A 21,385-nucleotide genomic window follows, 5' to 3' on the forward strand; every position below is an offset into this window, starting at 1 on the left:
GAGATCTCTTCATTGGCAGGAAAACTCTGGAGGGCTTGGCGCCTAGACTGCTGATTTTCTACAGTTCCGCTCAAGCTGTCAATGGTCTGGGCAGCTTTGGAAGGTGACTGGATATTATATTCTGTGCAGGATAGAGGTTCATAGGTAGGTACTAGTTGATCTGACCGAAGGCATTTATAAGCCTAGCCAGAATGTGTTGGCTTTTGCTGGCCCCTTAGATTAGTTCCCTGTGCCTCTGTCCAGCAGAGCCATTGAAGTGATCCCTGGGGTAAACTTGGTTTCCCATCCACTCGTCAAGGTTTCTCTTGAAGAGGGTTAGCAAGGAGCTCTGCCTAATGTAGATTGGAATCTTGTTCCAGAGCATGGGAAGTCTCTGGGACAGCAATCTATCCCTCCAGCACATCCTATTTATTGTTGGGGTGAGGTTTAGATCCCTGGAGCGTGTGGCTCGAGGGGATATGGTTTTCTTTAGGTGGATCATGTCCATCAATTCTGGGTTGGACATGGCCTTGTATGTCAGGCAGAGATCACCTCTGAGTAGGCGGTATGCAACCGAGTACAGCTGGAGTTTCTTCAGTAGAGCTGCATAGGGCATCTGCTTGAGGCCAGTGATCCTCTTGGTGAGGTACTTCTGTGGTCTTTCCAGTTATTGCAGGTGTCTTGTAAGGTATATCCCAAATGGGGCATTGTACTCCATCATGGGTCTGATGAGTGATGCATAGAGGGGCCCAATGACCTCTTTCGATCTGGATGCAAACCCTTTTGTGATTTGGTGGGCCACACAGAAGGATTTTCTAACCACTTTGGCAATGTGATTATCAAAGGAGAGGTTACTATCTACTTGGGTCCCCAGATCCCTTATTAATCTTCCGTATTTAGGGGGCTACCACCTATGTGGTAGTTTGTGGGTACTTTGTTTTTTCCAAAGGGGATGAGTATGCACTTTTTCGCATTTAGATTCAGGCCATGGTTTTGACACCAGGTATCTGTTTCAGTGAGACCCTTTTGGAGGATGTCTGTGTCAGCCGGAGAGTCAATTATAGCCCCTAGTTTGCAGTCATCTGCAAACTTCTTCAACCATAGTCCTCCTGTGCTTGCCTGTACCTCTGAGAAGTATATGCCGAACAGTAGTGGTCCTAGGACTGAGCCCTGGGGAACGCCACTTGTAACCGGTTTAGAGTCAGACCTAGCTCCCGCAACTCTTACCATGTGGGTTCTGTCCGTGAGCCAGGTGGCAACCCATCTCGTGACGTAGGGGTTTATGTTCAGGCTGGTGAGCTGGTCTATAATACCCGAGTGGGGAATGGTGTCGAAGGCCTTTGCAAGGTCTAGGTAGGTTGTGTGGACCACCTTTCCCTCGTCTATAGCCTTCTTAACTGTCTCAAAGAAGTTCACCAGGTTTAGGAGGCATGACCTGCCCTTAACAAAGCCGAACTGGGTAGGGTCCAGTATTTGGAGGTTTCCAATGTCTCTGTTAATGAGATCCACGATGATGCGCTCCATAGCTTTGCAGACCAAGCTAGTCAGGCTTATAAGGCGATAGTTCCCGGGGTCGGTTGTGGCTCCATCTTTGCGGAGTGGAATAACTGTTGCTGTGCGCCACTCTGTGGGCACGTAGCCTGTGGAGAGGCTGAGTTTAAACAATGTGTTTAGGTGAGGGGTTAGTTCATCTTTGAGCTCGTGTAGGACGCAGCCTGGGACACCGTCCGGTCCCACTGGTGCTGTGTTTTTGGCTTTGCAGAGGGCTGTTTTAACCTGAGTGTCTGTGATTTCAGAGGCACTACATTATTCTGGTATAGTTATGGGCCCTTTTGGGGGTGAGAGGGGGGTGAAGTTTGCACTGAACCTATCTGCCAGGATGTTGGCTATATCGGTCGGTTCAGTGTATTTTGTGCCATTCTGCACCAACTCCGAGCAGATCTGAGAATTGCCACTTAGATTCTTGACATAGCTAAAGAATGCCTTGTGGTTATCTTTGGAGTCCATGGCAATTTTTCTTTCGAAGCTAGCCTTGGATGATTTTATGAGGGAACGTAGTTTCTTGCTGATACTGATCAGGGACGTCTTCCCTTCTTGGGATTTTACTCTTTACTGTACTAGTTTCCTCCTTCTATTGTATAGCTTGTTTATGGCAGTGGTCCACCAGACTGGTTTCCTTTTGTTGGAGGAGTGAGTCCTGGTTTTGTCTGGGATAGCACGATCCATGCATTCTTGTAGGTGCCCGTAGAGTGCATTCGTAAAGGATTTTGCAGCTTGGACAGAGTTATCGTTTAGCATGGGGGGTTTGAAACTTCCCACCTCGGTCTTAAGTAAAATGAAGTTTGCTTTTGAAATGTTTTTCACAGTGGTTTCTTTGACCAAGGGAGGTGGCGGAATGTAGATATCCAGAGTGATTAGTTTATGGTCAGATCTAACCAGCGAGGGGGGTTGACCTCTGGTGTGGAACACCGGTCGCGCATGTTGGTGATGACCAGGTCCAATATGTGGTCACCTCTGGTGGGGGTGTTGACCAGTTGATCCAGGGTGTTTGTTTATAAATTCCAGGAAATGTTGGGCAAGGGAGTTTGTACTTGAGTAGTTCTCCCAGTTAATGTTTGGGTAATTGAAATCACCCAATATCAGGGTGTTTGGTAGGACCTTTATGTTTCCCAGTGTTTCCAGCAATGCGGAGTGGGGGGCCTGGGACATGGTGGGTGATCTGTAGCAAGCTATAATTTGAATAGCAGTTTTGCCCATTGTTAGCTGCACGTGGATGATCTCTGAAGCATCGTGCTGTGCCACTAACCTGGAGGTGTGGGTATCCTTGATGAATATGGATACTCCTCCGCCTTTTGTATTTCGGTACGGGTTTTGTGGTCGAAATGTATGGTATGAGTTGTAGCCTGGTAGTGCTGGGGTGCTCTCTGGAGCCTTAAACCAGGTTTCTGTTACTGCACATATATCGATTTTCTCCATACTGAGGAATGCCTCGAGTGCATGCATTTTGAGATTTAGACTTCTGGCATTGAGTAGCATTACCCTCAGTTTTTTGTTACTTGTGCTATTTACGGTGGTGGGTTTGTCATTTGAGCCTTGCCTAAAAAAGTCACTATGGGGGTGGCAAGAGCCTTGGCCAGTATTCGAAAGCCTAAGGGTGACAGGTGCAAGCAGTCTCTAGCAAAGCAGCGTGGCTTGTCAAGCATGTCATCCCAGGCTGACAGACACTGGATCCCCTTTGAATGACACCAGAAGCTTAGCCAATTGTTGAAATTGATAATTTTTTCTCTATACCGTGGTATCATTCTTGGTGAGGGCAGGATGCTACTCATGGTCATACCGGCCTGGGCTACGTGATCAGAGAGCTCCTCCATGACTCTTTTCATGTAGTCCGGGAAGGTACGGCTCAGGTCATTCACACCAACATGGGCAATGACAGAGTCATATTTGTACTTGTTCTGGAGTGACCTGAGTGCTTGTGTTATGTGGCGGATCCTGGCACCCAACAGGCAGCTAACAGTAACCTTCTCCTTGTTCAGCCTAGTGAGTAGGACGTCAGTGTGCTCCCATATAGATAAGGTGTTTGCAGCAGTGATTAAGTGACGAACATTTAATATTTTTGCCATGGTCAATACAAAGTGAAGTAAAATGGCTACATGTTCAAATCTGTAATCCCCAAGTAGATGAATTTATCATCAAAAACTTAGCTGGGGCCTTTTCAAAATAAACTAACTCTTCGGGTACATCATAAAATTCCCCTATAAAAGGACAGCTTAATCACATGTTGGTGCCCTGACCACTTCACTCTTTAAACCTATTACGGCAAATTAAAAACAAGCAGAGTTTGCATGATCTCCCTGTGCCCACGTGGGTTTTCACTTGCGTCACTGGTTTCCTCACATTTCCCAAAGACATAATCAAAGGTGAACTGGCACGCCTTTAAACTGTGTGCGTGTCTGCTCTGCAGAGTACTGATGCTTTAACCAACACTGGTCTGAAACAGGCTCTAGCTCCCTATCCTTAACAAGATAAAACAGATACTTAAAATGAATATATGAATGAATATTTCTTGACTGGTAGTTAAAAATCTTCCTGCACAGTATGGATCATTAAGTAAATGCTTTCTGTTTGCACTCACACTTACTCGGCCTGAAGAAGTACAGCTGAACATATATTAGCTGTCAGTTTGATTATGGCAGAAGGGTATTTTGTTAGTGGAATTTAGCACAATTGAGATTTTATAATATTCCTTGTCAAAATAATCCACATCGGGGAAAAAAGAGAAATAAACAACTAGTATAGGTCCTACAAACATGCAGAAGCACTGAGAATCATCTCTATCTCCTCTCCCTTTAAACAAACACACACACACACACACACACACACACACACACACACACACACACACACACACACACACACACACACACACACACACACACATGGCTTCTGCACAATGATAGTATTCTCAGAAAGATGGTGTGAATATGTAATCATGTATTATCATAAACATACACATGGACAGGACCTTTATTAAGAATAAAAAAAAAGTGTAGTCCATTCGTACTGCTCAAACTCTTACCACAAGGGACAAAGGCCCCAAAATGGGAACAGATTTTAAATAGTGCTTGTATAAACTTAGAAAGTTGCTAGAATGGCATTTGTGTTAGCATACATTTTCTGGAAGATATGAAGTCTGAAACACAAATGCAAGTCATTTTTGGTGACTTTAATCCTCAGTGATTTGCCAGAAAAACACTATTTTTTTTACAAGGAACAGACCAAAAATAAGAGGCAATAATCTGGACAGTTGAGAGGTACAAGTCCATTTTTATCACTGTAATAAGATATTAAAAGGTGTGCAGTGGTGGACTTTACTGTGTATCCAATGCTTATTTGGGTCAATGATCAGTAAAGCACCTGGGTATGCAAAAACTGTGCAAAATGCATACATTTCAACACTTCATATTTGATCAAATGCAAAATGTTACAGAACTTTCAATGCTAAAGGATGCAATAACAACACATAAGGAAAAAGAGTACAGATGTACTATATTTTGAAGAAAATCAAAAATAAACATTTACCATCATCATCACTGTTAATGTTGTCAAACTGTGAATAATTGATAGCCTTCCTATTCCTAAAAAAAAATAATGAAAAAAATATTAATGCTATTCAAATTGCTCATTCCTTTAGAGTACAAGCATTACATTATTCATGCTTCAGCCCTACATTAAATGAATATACTTTAATATGCATGGCTTCCATCCCAGGTACTTCAAAACAACCATGACCAAGTTCAAATATCACAACACACTATTTGATCTTCTATGTTCGAAAAAGTACCTGCTTGTTTAGAAAAGAACTGCAGTGCCTCCTGAGGATTCAAAGTCATCTTCTCCAAACAGCAGTTTCATTATTTATGAAAAAAGTATGCTTTTACTGGTGTGAGAAGGAAACACAGGTAATCGATAGCAGCTATACCAACTTTCAGTGCTGAATGTGTGAGGTTAATGACAATGTACAAGGTGCTGCTAATTCAGATACACAACTTGTGCAGCATGAAAGAACCTACATCATTATGGATAGGGAGGACTTTCTCAAGACAGAAAAGCATCACCAGTGGTGTTCCTCAGGCCTCTGTCCTGGGCCCTCTCCTCTTTGGTATATACTTTTCTGACATGAAAGCTGGAAATCAATGTACTATAGCTAACACGGTTTGCAATCTGGGTACAATTATCAAACCCAATTCTGATACTCAAATTCTCCAGCAAAGGCTAGACCAAACAAATGTTTGGTGTGTTATTCGTAAACTTAACCTCAGAGCCAACAAACACAGTAGAGTTTCTTTTGGTAACTCTAGCATTACTTCTGCTTACTGTAGGAATAACGTTCCACCCAAATAGAACACAGTCAATAGGAGCATCAATATCTTTACTGACAAAAGACTCTCCTTTGAACACCATGTCTCTGTGAAGGTTAGAAAAGCCTTCTACTTTATACAACAAATCCATTGTGGTAAATCGTCAAGACCACCAGAGGTTATAGTCCAACTTTATTCCTTGCTTGTTAGGCTCATCACTGAATATAATGCCCCCTGTGGAATGTACCTCACTAACCACCTAAACCAAGTCAATAGACCTCAACTTTTCTTCAAGAAAAGATCTTGGGGTCAAAATACCATTAGGTACTCTGACAGATTAAATGTCATGTCCCTCTTCTCAGTGTCATATAGACAATTACTGGCCTCAAACAAATGCCCTACACTGACCATCTCAAAAAACTCCAGCTTTACTCTGTAGCATATCACCTACTCCGAGGTGATCTCTGCCTAACATAAAGTTATGTCAAACTACACCTAAAGAAATCCCAATCCATGTGAGCTACACGCTCTAGGGACCTAAACCTTGTCACCACAATAAACAGGACATGCCGGAGGGATAGATTCCTGTCCCAGAGACTTCCCATACTCTGAAACAGGCTACCCATCTATGTCAAGCAAAGTTCTTCATTAGCACTCTTCAAGAAAAATCTTGATGAGTGGATGGGAAATAGGAAATACACCCCGGGGATCACTTCTGTGTCTCTGCTCAACAGTGGCACAGGAAAATAACTTTCTTGGGTGGCGTAAGCCAGGGAAACTTGTTGGCTAGGCTTACGTTGGCCCTTGGGCCGATAGCCTAGTACCTACCTATGAACAAGACACAGAGTGCATATATAAATGTCTAGCACGTGTCATTACTAGTGCCATTTTGAGAGTGCAGCCAGACAGTAAGCATGTATGATTCCAGCAATTAGTTTGTACATAAGTTACTTAAGTTAAAGTCAGTTAACTTTTATTGTGATGTGTTTTTATAAAATAAAGCTGCTTAAACAGAACCCAAGAAGACTCTTCTGTTGTGTCCAAAGTAGGAGAGCGACATGGTGTCAGAACCGGGATTGCAGACACTGATATTCGGAGCCATGAGGTGCAGAGATGACAGTGAAGGTAAACTAAGAAAAACAAGCATGAAAAAGAGCCAGAAAAGAATCAAAGGTAAAGAGAATTCTTAAAATCGATTTATTCTATAAAAAAGATAAAACAAAGCATTACAAGGGAAAAAATGCATTATTAAGCAAGTGGGAGGTGCGAAAGGTTTATTAACTAAAGAGATACAACAAATTTAAATATTTGAAAAAAATGATCAGAAATGCAAAACGAGTGTGTTTAAAGCAAAACAGGCATGTTTAGAGTAAAACGAGCATAAGAAAAGTACATCGGGCATGAAAAGAGATTAAACGAGCAAAATAAATACAATAAGGGCAAAAAAGGGCACACTAAGCATAAATATAGCAAGGCAACTGCATGTTTTTTGGCAAAGTGCTGTGTTTTGGCATAACTACGATTTCGTATTGTATCAAGGGCTAACTAAAGTTATTCGAAGTATCTCAAAGTGTGTAAAAGTGTTTACAGTGTGTGCTTGTTACTGTACATGTATTCTGAAGAGTTTGTGTGCAAAGTGCAACTATTTTGTGAGATCCGGCCAAAGTATAGTCATTTTGAAAAGTTTCTTGTGCTGGGTGTGTCTATTTGCGAAGTACTGCTATTACAGAGTGTTTTTGCATTGTAAAGAATTGCCTAGCAAGGTACTGTCATTTTGGGGACATTTGTGTGTTGTGTACAGTTTACTCGCAAAGTGCAATTACTTTGAAATGTTATGGACTCTGAGCTTCTCTTGCCCAGTTCATTTGCTTCGTGAAGTCATTTGAAATGTTTCTTACACTGATAACAGGTGATTTTAACAATACAACAAATTCAAAAGGTGTTACAGTGCCCGAGAGAGTTATTTTGCAGATTATGCCCAATGGCATAGTTTCGAAAAGCCCATGAGCATAATTTTAGAAGTACAAGGTATAAGGGCAAAGTACAAGTGCTGGCTTAAATTTCTGGCATATGTGTATGTGATGCGCTTATTTGCAAAACCCTTCCCTGGTATGTGTTAATATGGCAGACAGATTTCGGAAGCCCTTACCACTTGTATTTGATTAGAATATTGCAGAGAACTGGAGAATATTTGAGCAAGGGTACGATATTTTTACACAAGAAGCTTATTCAGAAAAAGATGTATGCAACAAGACATTCATTTTGTTAAACCTAGCTGGTTCAGAGGCCATAGAAAGAGAGTGTTCATTTGTGTATGCACCAGCAGTATACGAGGGAGAAGGTAAAACTCGTCATACTGTTGTACAGGCTGAATCAAGGGAAGACCCAGAGTGTTTGAAGCGCAAGTTCAGAGAAATGTGTAACCCTCAGACAAATATTATATTAGAAAGGCATTTGTTTTGCACGAGGGATCAAAAACCAGGGGAAACTCTTGCAGCTTATATAACTGACCTGAGAAACAAAGCTAAAATGTGTCGGTTTGGTGATTTAAAAGATAAGATGAGTTAATAAAGCACAGGCTTGTGTGTGGTATTAATAGAGCTGCTGTGAGAAAGTTCTTGCTTGTGACTGTGATTTAACAATGAGTAAGGCCATAGACATTTGTCAAATTCATGAGGTGAGAGAAAAACACACAAGTATGCTTGCGAGTGAAAAGAGCATGGTTTCAGCAGGCTCCAGAGCAAGTGTAGATAATATGCAACACATGGCAAACAGAAGTAGGCCTAAGCACGTGTCAGCTACAATTGCTATGGGATTTCCTGGTAGGAGATGTAGCTTTCCAGCAAGTTCTAAGGCCAGTTCTTCAGTGCAATACAAGCATGAATCAGCAAAACCCAAATCTAGCTTTATTGTTAACTGTTAGAATTGTGGTGAAGATCATACGTCTAAAAGAGAGAAATGCTTAGCTTTCGGTCAGCAATGTTGCAAGTGTAAAAATGGAACAATTTTCAAAAGTTTTGCAAATTAAGTAAACCTCAAACAGTTGCAAGGAAAGATCACACAAAAAAGCAAGTTGATCAAGTAGAAACAACAGTCAGCTTTTTATGTGGATGGTGTATCAGAAATTGGTGAAAGAGTTGATGCAGTGAATTTAAGTATTTTGTACTGTCCAGATTAATGGTAAATCTGGAGAGATTAAAGTAGACACTGGTTCAAAGTGTAATGTTATATCAGCAGACACATTTGCTAAAGTGAGAGCTAATGAGCAACTCAGTGTGGGCAGTAGTGCGAAACTTGTTGCTTATGGAGGTGAAGAAATTCAAACCGTAGATTCAGTGATGCTATCATGTTATTTGGCCAAGAGCTGTTACAACTTGTTATTCTATGTGGTACGAAGACCAGTACAGTCTTTACTGGGTCTCAAAGATAGCTTGAGAATGAATCTGCTTTCTTTTACCAAAAAGTTAATCACATAAGAACATCTCCTAGTTCAAAATTTTCTGAAGCCATTTTCTCAGAGTATGGTGATGTTTTTGAAGATGAGTTGGGCAAACTTCCAGTTGTGTATTCCATGAAGTTAGACCCAGGAGTCACTCTAGTAGTTAGACCGGCAAGAAGAGTTCCGATAGCTATGCAGGACAAAATCAAGGCTCAGATGGATAAAATGGTGCAGCAAGGTGTGATTGTCCAGTTACAGAACCAACTGAATGGGTGTCTTCTATGGTAGCAACTCACAAAAAAGGCTCAGACAAAATTAGAATATATATTGACCCAAGAGATGCGAACAAAGCATTGAAGTGACTGTATCATCCAATGTGCACAGTCGAAGAGGTCACAGCTCTAATATCGAATGCCACTTTTTTTTTGTTTTGGATGCAAAAAGTTCATTTTGGCAAGTAATGCTTCATCACAAATCCTCATTTCTAACCACTTTTGGTACTCTGTTTGGCAGATAGAGATTCCTAAGGATGCCATTTATAATAAATTCTGCAAGTGAAGTCTTTCAGCGTGCAATGGAGCAAATATGTTTGGGTTATCCTTGTGCCATAACAGTAGATGATTTATTGGTTGGAGGTAATGGTGAAGCAGAGCATGACAGAAACCTAAAGACAGTTCTGGACAGAGCACGTGAAGTAAACTTGAAGCTCAATCCTCTGAGGTGCAAATCCAGGCTACCAGAAGTTACATATGTAGGTCATTTATTTACCAATACTGGTTTGAGACCAGACCTGACCAAGCAAGCAGCTATCCTCGAAATGTCAGCACCAGACAATGTGCAAGCTCTACAATGTTTTCTAGGCATGGTCAACTATTTAGGCAAGTTTATACCAGACTTCAGTAAGTTGACAGCACCTTTAAGAGAGCTAACACGCAAAAATGTTGCATGGTCATGGTTGGAACATCACCAGAAGGCATTTGAAGACATTAAGCAGAAAACTGCCACCCCCACTTACATTAAGATACTATAATGTGAATAAACCAGTCACACTTTCCTGTAATGCTTCAAAATTTGGTCTTGGCGTAGTCATACTTCAAGAAGGTAGACCAGTAGCCTATACATCTAGAACACTTAACCAAATTGAGATGCAGTATGCTCAAATTGAAAAAGAACGTTTGGCAATAGTATTTGTATGTTCCAAGTTTCATGATTATATTTATGGTCGAGCTATACAGACTGAAACTGACCACCAACCTCTAATTACTCTTCTAAAGAAGCCTATGGATTCAGGTCCAGTAAGATTACAGAGAATGATGCTCAAATTGCAAAAGTACAACTTCAAAATGGTGTATACAAAAGGCAAACTACTCTATCTGGCTGATACCTTATCCAGATCGCCCCAAAATACGACGGAACAGCTTGACGCAGAGAATTTTGGTTTTGACGTGATGGCAGTGCGTAATTTTTCTACCACTAAGAATGATGAGTTAAGAGATCACACTAAGACTGATCCAATTTTGCAAAAGCTCAATCACTACATTAATGTTGGATGGCCATCAAAGCAAGCTAGTGCACCACCTGAAGTGCAAACATATTTTCCTTACAGAGATGAAATGTTGATGGAAGATGGCATTATTTTCAAAGGTCCTGAAGTTGTTGTTCCAGCTTCCTTACAACATGAGTACATCCAGATTTTGCATCATGGTCACCCTAGTTCTGCATCCATTAAGAGAAGAGTGAGTGACTGGGTAATTTCACTTTCATTACTGAAAGACATTGATAAAGTACTTTCCTCTTGTTCAGTATGCAATAGTACTAGACTGCACTTGCAAAGAGAACCGCTTCACCTACATCCAGTTCTTGAACTACCTTGGTCGACAGCAGCCACTGATATCTTTTAGTGGAACAATCCACACTACCTGGTATTGGCAGACTCTTATTCAAATTGGTTTGAGATTGATCTATTACCTAATCTAACATCTACTACTGTTATCACGAAGCTGAAATGTCATTTCTCAGTCCATAGTAGTCTGCACAAAGTTATTTTTGACAATGGTACTCAATTTACCAGCAAGTTGTTTCAGAAATTTGAAAGAGAATGGGACTTTGTACATGTTACTAGCAGCCCTGAGTATCCTCAGCTGAATGGCCTGGCTGAGCGAGCTGTGCAGAGTGTGAAACAGCTACTTGAAAGGTCAAGACGTGACAATTCAGACGTTTTCTTAAATCTGCTTAACCATAGGAACGTACCTCGTGATGATGTTGTCGGATCTCCAGCTCAACGACTTCTTTCCAGGCAACCAAGAACTACTCTACCTGTTACTACCAATCTACTAATACCTAAAACCAAGAATAATAAAACCATCAAGGCTCAATTATTTAAGAAACATTCAGTCCAGAAGTCATCATACAACAAGTCGTGCAAAATACTTTCACAATTAAAGGAAAGAGAAATGGTCAAACTTAAAACAAAAAGCATAGGGCAGGTTACTGGCAAATGTCCTGAACCGAAATCCTACCTTATACACTTGGAAGATAAGCAGTACAGGTGAAACCGTAAACATCTGTTACCTGTACCAGAATCATCATCACAACATTGTCATAGCGACTTAGACTCTAAATCTCAGACAGAGCCAAATGTTGTTTCCATTCCAGACGGTATTCCTACCGCGAATTCCATTCCTGAAGATGTTGCAAGTAAATCAAAGATCAAACAATTTTAAGAAACAGCTCCAATACTTAAGCCCAATTCCCAATTTTATGTCAAAGCCCAGTGTGAAATATGTAGCAACATAGACTTAACTGTCTATATATGTATTATATCTTGTATAAATGCATGACTGATAATTGTCTGTGATATCTGCATGCCAAAAAGATTTATAGCACTGCACGTTTTGTTTTTTTCAAGAGGGAGGTTGAGGATCAGAGTGCATGGGTGGAGTACTGTACCTTTAAGAAGCATCTGAAAGATGCAACGTGCATATATAAATGTCTATCACGTGTTATTACTAGTGCCATTTTGAGTGTGCAGCCTGAGAGTAAGCATGTATGATTTCAGCAATTAGTTTGTATATAAGTTACTTAAGTTAAAGTTATTTTATTATTTTATTTTATTATTTTACATTTGTTAACCGAGATGGTCCGACTGGATACATGTCCTTTTTCAGCGGAGGCCCGGGGAGAAAAGCTCCAACAGAGTTACATTGATAATTAGGTACAGTAAATGAGCTGAAAGAACTTAACAAAAACATAGGCTATTTACATACAAGTACAAGACTGCCATTACTATTTCTGAGATTACTACAAATGTAACATTAATAACATATTAGCAAGGACGGTAGGCAGTATAATGACAGAGTTAGACAGGATACATATTTCTTTATCACAGTATACAAAGTACTTATCATCTTAGCTAGTTGTTTATGTTTTAGTTAATGGCACAGAGCTAGTCTGGGTTTGAGCAAGGACATAGCCAGTGTGACTTGAAGTGGAGTTTTAGACTATTTTTGAATTGACTTAGAGAAGTTGCAAGCGTGATGTTATTTGGGAGAGAGTTCCATATTTTACCAGTGGTGTTGGCAAATAGCGCCACCACCTAGGTTGAGAGATTTAGTTGTTTGGACATGGTGTCTGTTTGCTAAGCGAAGGCAGCTTAGATTGGAGTAGGGAGACATTAAGTTTTTAGTGCTGGGGTATTCTCAGGTTGTTTAAGGATTTTGAAGGCCTCTATGAGTTGGGACTGGTGAAGAAGGTGTGGGAATTCTATCCATCCAAGCTTTTCAGGTTAGTACAGTGGTGTGTTCTGTAGGGTAGGCCTGTAACGAACCTGGCAATGTGATTATAGCAGGATGAGAGCTTGGCCAGATCAGATTTGTTAAGGTGAGTGAGGACAGGAGAGGCATATAGTAGGGTAGAGAGAAGGTGTGAACAGGCTGTGGCTGCCCTGGCATTCGGGTAAGGAAGGCTTTAATTCTATATAGGGTCCCAAGTTTCTTGTTGACTGACTTAATGGCTTGGTTGATATGTATATCAAATCTGAGTTTATTGTCAATGTTTACTCCTAATAGCTTTGTATAGGTGTCTGGGGAGATGATGGTCCCATTATTGGATTTTATAGTGAAGTTTTCAGTCGGAGATCTATTGGTTGGGTAGAAGAGAAGTAACTTGGTTTTGTTTGGATTTAAGATCAGGAGATGGTTGGCAAGCCAGTTTTCGACTTTGGTGAAGCTATGTTGGGTGGTAGTTAGTAGATTTGCAAGAGAGGCATTGGAACATATTATAGTCGAGTCATCTGCATATTGAATGCAGGGGGCTTCAGGGATGACTGTTTGGATGTCGTTTATGAAGACTGAAAGGAGGAGAGGTCCTAATATGGAACCTTGAGGAACTCCTATGGTATTTGGTAGTAGGCAGGAGAGCTTGTTTTGCCACATTACTGCTTGTTGTCTCCCAGTGAGGTAAGCTTGAAACCAGTCAAGGGCTGGAGTATCTAGATACAGGGTTTTTAAAGTATATAGAAGTAACTGATGGTTTACCATATCGAAGGCTTTCGATAGGTCCAGGAAGAGAGTGGAGGATATTTTTTTATTATTCGGGTTAAGATTAATGTTTTCAGTAAAAGAGAGGAGGGCAGTGGTTGTACTATGATGGGGTCTGAATCCATGTTGAGAGTCTGTGAGTAGTTTATTTTGGGTTAGATAGAGCATTAGTTGGTTGTGCATGCACTTTTCCATAATTTTGGCAAGTGGTGATAGTATGGCTATAGGTCTATAGTTGGATAGTTCTGTGGATGAACCTCCTTTGTGGAGTGGAATAACATAGGATATTTTCCAAATTGAGGGGATTGAGGCCTCGGTTATGGTTCTGTTAATTAGGATTGAGATAGGGTAGGCTACGACATCTGCAGCAATTTGCAGGTATTCAGCTGGCAGGCTACGACATCTGCAGCAATTTGCAGGTATTCAGCTGGCAGAAGATCGGCTGAAAGGGTGGTTGGCTTCAGTTTTTTCAAAAGGGATCTGATAAAGGATGTGGACACTGGCTGGAAGTTAAAAGAGAGTGGTGAGTCGGGTATAGTGTTTATAGAAGTGTGGGGAGGAGAAAGTTGGTTAGCTAATGACTGGATGGTTTCTGTGAAGAAAGTATTGAATGAATTGGCTATATCTTCTTGGCTCTTGTCAGATAATGTTCCTGGGGTCGGAGTAGTGGATTTGCCTGGTTGGAGAAGTTTATTTATGCCTGCCCAGTACTTTTGAGGGTTATTCTGATGTTTATGTGGCAGATTGTAGAAGTAATTTTTCTTATCTAGTATGATGGCTTTTTTAGTCTCATTTCTAAGTTGTTGGAATTTGATACGATCTAGGGGTAGTTTGGTAGTGCACCATTTTATCCCACGCTTTGTCTCTAGTTGTTATTTTGGTTTTGGTGTCTGTTGTTAGCTAGGGTGCTAGTTGAGTTTTAATTCTTATTGAGCGTTTAGGAGCATGCGAGTCAAGTATAGTAAGGAATGAATTGTTAAATGATGACACTGCCTCATCAAGGGGAAGGAACTTTAGTTTTGTCCAGTTACATGATTTGAGTTCAAGTTGAAATTTAGTTCGGTCAAAGTTTTTCTTGGATCTGATAGACCTATAAATAGGTAAGCTTGTACAATTAATTTTGTCTTTCATGATGTATGTGAGCAGGTGATCACTAAGATCATTAGGGAGAGTTCCAGACATATAGTTCTGGGGATGACTGTTGGTGTGTATCCAGTCTAGTATACTCTCTTTTTGGTTATTGTTACCTGTACGTGTGGTAGATGATATTATCTGAGAGAATCCATGTAGGTTAACAGGGATGGGGTTGGACTGTGCTGTGCATTGGTTCCAGTCAATATTAACATCGCCCAGGACAATGGTTTCCTTGAGGGTAGTTGTTGGCTATCCAATGTAGAATGACCTCTAGAGTTTCTACATTGTTCCCAGGGGGAATATAGGTGACAATTAGGTTAATGCCCTTATGATTATTTAGTAGAATTTTTAGAGCTAGTATTTCAGCGTTAGCGACCTGGGGTGGTTGTATAGGGTTAGTTATGATGTTAAGTGTGCTATTATATAAGACGGCTATTCCACCTCCTCTTTTCTTTACTCTATCTGCCCTAAGTATATTGTAACCAAAGTCAGTTAACTTCTAGCGTGATGTATTTGTATAAAGTAAAGCTGCTTATCAGAACCCACGAAGACTCTTCTGTTGTGTTCAAAGTAGGACAGCGACAGGGGCCATGCATATATCTCCCCATTGTTTTCAAGTAAACTACTTTTCCAGTCTCTCTTCCCATTTCTTTCTAAATATTATAGTTATTGTGCAGTATTTTATATGCCCTACTAATTATCCCTTTTTAACAGCTACTTCTGTTTTAGATTCAGCTAAAAACTCTCATCAGAGCTAGCCTTTCACTTTGTCTGTACTCTGATATCAAGCCCTGGTAAGGAAGACAGTCTCTGGCCTGTAGTCCAAATGTCTTCTTGGCCTCATCCCATTCTATTACCTTCCTCGCTTGAGTTATTTGCTCCTATTATCTTGGTTCCTTTGCCAGGTTTCTCAAGTAAGTTGCCTATTTTCTGCAGTCCTACTTGCAGTCATCCCTGTTGGCAAAATCTCCTTTCTCCAGTCTCATACTGGCTTAGTGCTTAGAATACTTTCTAATACTTTATGGTTATAATATTCTATATGGTTATTATTCCCCTTAAGGATCTGCATCCAAATTCCCACACTCTCTACTTCTTGAACTTGCCCATTGTTTCATCATTATTATTTCCACTTTGAATTATATCCTGCTTGTGTTGTGTATAAGAGCCTTAATGGTGTAGCTCAGACATCTAGACAACCCATATATGGACATATGTTCAAGTGTGGAACTTGTAAATTTAGTTCACAAATTTTGGAAACCGATATGTGCAGAATTAATAATATCATGGTTAGGATCCTAGGTAGCTGCAGCTGTGTTACAGAGCGGGTAGTCTACTGCACTATTTGTTCAAACTGTCCATGTTTTTACATTGGTAAAACCGAACGCAAACTTAAGATCAGCATTAGCGATCATTTGAGAGACATTAGGAATCAGAGTAAAGTCAGCGCTCTTCCCAAGCACATTAGAGATTTTTATCATCATAAATTTAAATTTGTCTTAGAGGTGCAAGAAAAACATGATGGGGGCTGCATGGCCCTATCTTCTTGAGAAGGCCGAACTAACCTGGCAGTTATGACTAGATGCTCTACATTGGCCAGGTTTGAATGACAGCCTGTCCTTTAGTTGTTTATTAAAACTTAAAGCACTGAACAGATGAATTTTTAACAATTTTAATTTTATTTCACATATTTTGTACAATTTTATATGGGTTGTGATGGTTGGGAGTTGCTGTTTTGCTATTGGGTTGAACCCATAAACTCATTATGTATTTCTGGGCTATTTTGTATACATTTTATATCCATTTAGGAAAGTTTTTATGTGTAATTTAGATAGTGGTTTTATACACTTTATATAGTAAAATTGTTAAATACCAACATTCTACAACTTATTCTAGTCTAGTTTTATTTTGGGATGGTTACATCTGTGCTACAGCAATTCAGTTAATTTTATGTATTACTGCTGAATTTGTCTTTTATCTTTTTTATTCCTGTGTTGCTTTAAGCCTTAACTGAATGCATTTGACTAGATCAGGAAATGACATCATGTTAAAAAAATGCATTTCTGTAGTTTGTTTGTATCCGATGACGTTCCTGTTATTATTTGGGATGAAAGCGCTTATATATCTACACTTGTTTCTGTTGCAATAAACTAGAAGTAATTTTTGTACTTGCTACTTCATTTTTTGGCTGGAAATCCTCTTTTGGTGTGGATTCTTTGGCTCTTATTGCCTGCATCCTTTGGTTTGCAACTTTCTTCCTGCTTGTGGTTTTATTCGTTTTTTTGGATTATTGTTTGTTCTGGTCACAAAGGATGGAGGTGGAGCAAGCCAATGGTGTAATGAACTCAACGATGAGCAACAGAAACGGTTCTACGTCCATTAATGAGTCTATTGGTGAGCTTACTTTACTTATACAGCAGTTAAATCAGCGAATGGATCATTTTGAGCAGATTTCGCTGACACAGATGTCCTCACATCCCACCCCAAGTACTTCTACACAGCATTTACAAACAGAGGGCACTTTTCAACCAGCTATTCACCCTAACTGCAATGTTATTAGGAACTTGGACTAAGACTGGATGTTAGCAGCACGGAGGTTAATAACATGCTTACAGAACCCGTTTTAAACAGCAATAACCCCAACCAAAGATAGGATGTTGTTTTAACTGACTGGCTTAAAGATAGTATTGTTTTTTCACAGACTCTGGACATTAATACTAGTTCTTTGAACGACCAGCTTTCTGCTTTTGATTGTTTGTTGCTTAAAATAAAAAGCTGCAAATGGACAATGCATACTTTAAAGAATGCATAAGACTAGAGGCTGTATCAAAGGGTTTACGCATCTGGCGTTACCCTACTTGCCTCATCTCAAGTTCAAACTTTCACACAGAACTTATCAGTTTATTTGATAAGTTTGGACTTGTATATATGGACATGGTTATTAAACATAACCAAGAAGAAACTGACAAACTAATCCATGCGGTGCCTGTCTTGGATAAACAGATTGTTAGTGACTCAGCCTCAACAATAACAAATTTGAATATAATCATATTTTTCGCTCAGTTGAGGAGCAAATGGTTTCTATTAAGAACAAAAAGGTTAAGAAATTGGCTAGAGATGAAAGGGACTATGCAAATCATGTGGCATATCCTCCCCCCCCCCCCACAGGAATGGCATATGAATAGGCCCCGTGATCAGGACAATGTACCATCTCATGACATTAACACTGAATTTGAGCAGGAATCTATGGAGGAACATTTTTTTAGGGGAAGAGAATTTCCCACAGCTAAGAAGGTTGGAATTCCTTATGAACCAAAGGGGTACCAACTACAACCCTCAGATGAGACAACAACAATTTTCTCATCAGAGAGGCAATGGCCGAATGAACAGAGGGGGGTACAAGAACTCATGGAGGGGGAGGAAATTATGCCTGACAGTGTTGTACCACAGTGTATTATGGACAATGAATTCAATGTCCAGACTTCTCCTGTGCATATTGATTTCAACAGCACTGGTGATTTTAAAGTTTATAATTTTTCTGATGTAGCACTAAATGTTACGACATGTGACCTTTTGGCTAAAGGTTTTACATTTATCCCCAGTCATCGTGCCAATGTTGTAAACTCTTTATTAGATCTTAAACTATATGTTAGAAAATTAAATTTAAACTTAATGTTTCAAGGTGTGAATGTGAACCATTTAAAATTTCCACCTCATACACCCCCCCCCACCCCCATTCACCCTGTCCTGGCTTATTTTGAAAGAATCTGTGAATTAGACATAAGAAATGTATGCTATAAATCCGGAAGAATTTTACCATGAATCTAACTAGGGACGAAGAAAATGAGTTAAAAAGGTTGAAAGAAACGCATGGTATTAGAATAATGAAACCGGACAGGGGGGGTTGTTATTATGAAAACTGATGATTATATTTCACAAATTAAGACTATTTTGAACACTGAAACGTATTGCAAGTGTTCTTTGAATTAACTTAATGGTTCATACAGGAAACTTAACGGATTCCTCCATGACCTGTTTATTGAGGGGTCCATTACTATTCATGAATTACATTACTTGTTGGTTGAATTTCCTATTACGCCAACCATCTTTGGACTACCGAAGCTCCATAAAAACATTCAAGTGCTCCCCATGCGCCCAATTGTGGATGCTAGGGGTTCAGTCATCCACCCTCTTGCGAAATTTCTGGATGTTCAGTTAAAGCATTTTTTTACATGAAGAAACTCATTTTATGTATTGATTCGTGGGATTTTCTCAGCAAAATAAATAATATCAGTTTCAATCCAGATTTTCTATTTATTACAGTAGATGTGGTTGATTTATACTCTATAATCCCACACACATTATGGGTTGAATGGTTTTGAGATTTTCTCCATTCAAAAGGGGTTGCACAGGAGTGCATAAATGTTTATGAACAGTTACTAGACATGGTTCTTAGAAATAATTATATCCTGTTTGACAATGAATACTATTTACAATTGCAAGGTGTTGTGATGGGTTCTACGCAAACATTCTTATGTTTAAATGGGAGAAGAGATTTTTGAGGACATCTACTTTTTTCCCCATTTTGTCACAGTTACACAAGATAATTGGACGACATCTTTATTTTATGGGAAGGCCCCAAAAAACAAGTTTCTGAATTTTTAGATTACATCAATTTGACCACCCCTTTTTTGAAGTTTACCCATAATGTTAACAGCACAGAGATGTCATATCTAGATGTGTTATTAAAAAAGGATATAGTAGAAGAAAGATATGTGGCCGAAATATTTAGGAAGGAAACATATTCCAACAGTTTTCTTCTATTATGATAGCTGTCACCCCTTTACACAGAAACGTGCCGTGGTAAAAGGACAATCTGTACGAGCAGCACATGGTCAGCCTTTATTAATGAGTGCCACAATTTGAAAGAAATGTTCCTTAGAGTGTACCCCTTACAGTTAATTACCAATAGTATGTCTAAAGTGAGAACTAAAAGAATACAGGGTCATTTTTTGCCATTTCTGGGTACACCTATTTTGAGGCTTTCCAATACTACGTCAGTCACTTCAGAGATGGTGACAGTAACAAATGTCCCCAATTTCACTCAGAATTTGAACTAAACTAATGACATTCCAGTTGGGAATAATGGTAATTCCACGGAACTAGTAGTTATTGACTACAACTCTAGCTTTTCTACACCTTTTTTCATGTGATGCACAACACATAAGGGACATTCTTAATAAAAATTGGATGCTACTTAGTCATGAGAGGGACCTCTTTAACATTCTGGGTGAGAAACCTTTGTGCATATTTAAAAAGGGACATCATTTAAAGAACATTTTTGAACACACATCTAGACAACCCAGATATGGACATATGTTCAAGTGTGGAACTTGTAAATTTTGTTCACACATTTTTGGAAACTATGTGCAGAATTAATGATGTCATGGTTAGGATCCCAGGTAGATGCAGTTGTGTTACAGAGCGGGTAGTCTGCTGTGCTATTTGTTCAAACTGTCCATGTTTTTACTTTGGTAAAACCGAACGTAAACTTAAGAGCAGGATTAGCGAACATTTGAGAGACATTAGGGATCAGAGTGAAGTCAGCACTCTTGCCAAGCACACTAGAGATTTTCATAATCATAAATTTAAATTTATTGTCTTAGAGGTGCAAGAAAAACATGACGGGGGGGGGGGCGCATGGCCCTATCTTCTTGAGAAGGCCGGCGCATGGCCCTATCTTTTTGAGAAGGCCGAACTAACCTAGCAGTTATGACTAGATGCTCTACACTGGCCAGGTTTGAATGACAGCCTGTCCATTAGTTATTTATCAAAACTTAATGCACTGAACAGATTAATTTTTATTTTAACAATTTTAATTTTATTTGACATATTTTGTACAATTTTTATATCTGTCATGAAGGTTGGGAGTTATTGTTTTGCTATTGGGTTGAACCCATAAACTCGTTATGTATTTTTGGGCTATTCTGTATCCATTTAGGATAGCTTTTATGTGTAACTTAGATAGTGTTTTTTATACACTTTATATATTTAAATTGTTACATAACAGTATTCTACAACTTATTCTAGTCTAGTTTTATTTTGGGATGGTTACATCTGTGGCTACAGCAATTCAGTTAATTTTATGTATTACTGCTGAATTTGTCTTTTTTCTTTTGTCTTTTTTATTCCTGCGTTGCTTTAAGCCTTAACTGAATGCATTTGACTAGATCAGGAAATTACATCATGTTAAAAAGTGGTTAAAAGAATGCATTTCTGTAGTTTGTTTGTATCTGATGAAGTTCCTGTTATTATTTGGGACGAAAGCACTTATATCTACACTTGTTTCTGTTGCAATAAGCCAGAAGTGATTGTTGGAGTTCCTGGTGTACTTGCTACTTCATTTTTTGGCTGGAAATCCTCTTTTGGTGTGGATT

The 21,385-nt window shown here is 39.5% G+C and overlaps 1 protein-coding gene across 1 annotated transcript in view; it reads right to left on the bottom strand.

The window, feature by feature from the left end:
* Window positions 1–21,385, bottom strand: part of RAD51AP1 (RAD51 associated protein 1) — an 813,846-nt gene that overhangs the window by 784,330 nt on the left and 8,131 nt on the right. Inside the window, exon 3 of the mRNA XM_044087560.1 lies at window positions 5,062–5,117. Within this exon, the coding sequence (XP_043943495.1) occupies window positions 5,062–5,117 (56 nt within the window). The remainder of the gene's footprint in view (window positions 1–5,061; window positions 5,118–21,385) is intronic.

The sequence above is a fragment of the Protopterus annectens genome, chromosome 11.part0 (assembly GCF_019279795.1).
Source record: "Protopterus annectens isolate FY-2018-M chromosome 11.part0, PAN1.0, whole genome shotgun sequence".
Lineage (NCBI taxonomy): Eukaryota > Metazoa > Chordata > Ceratodontiformes > Protopteridae > Protopterus > Protopterus annectens.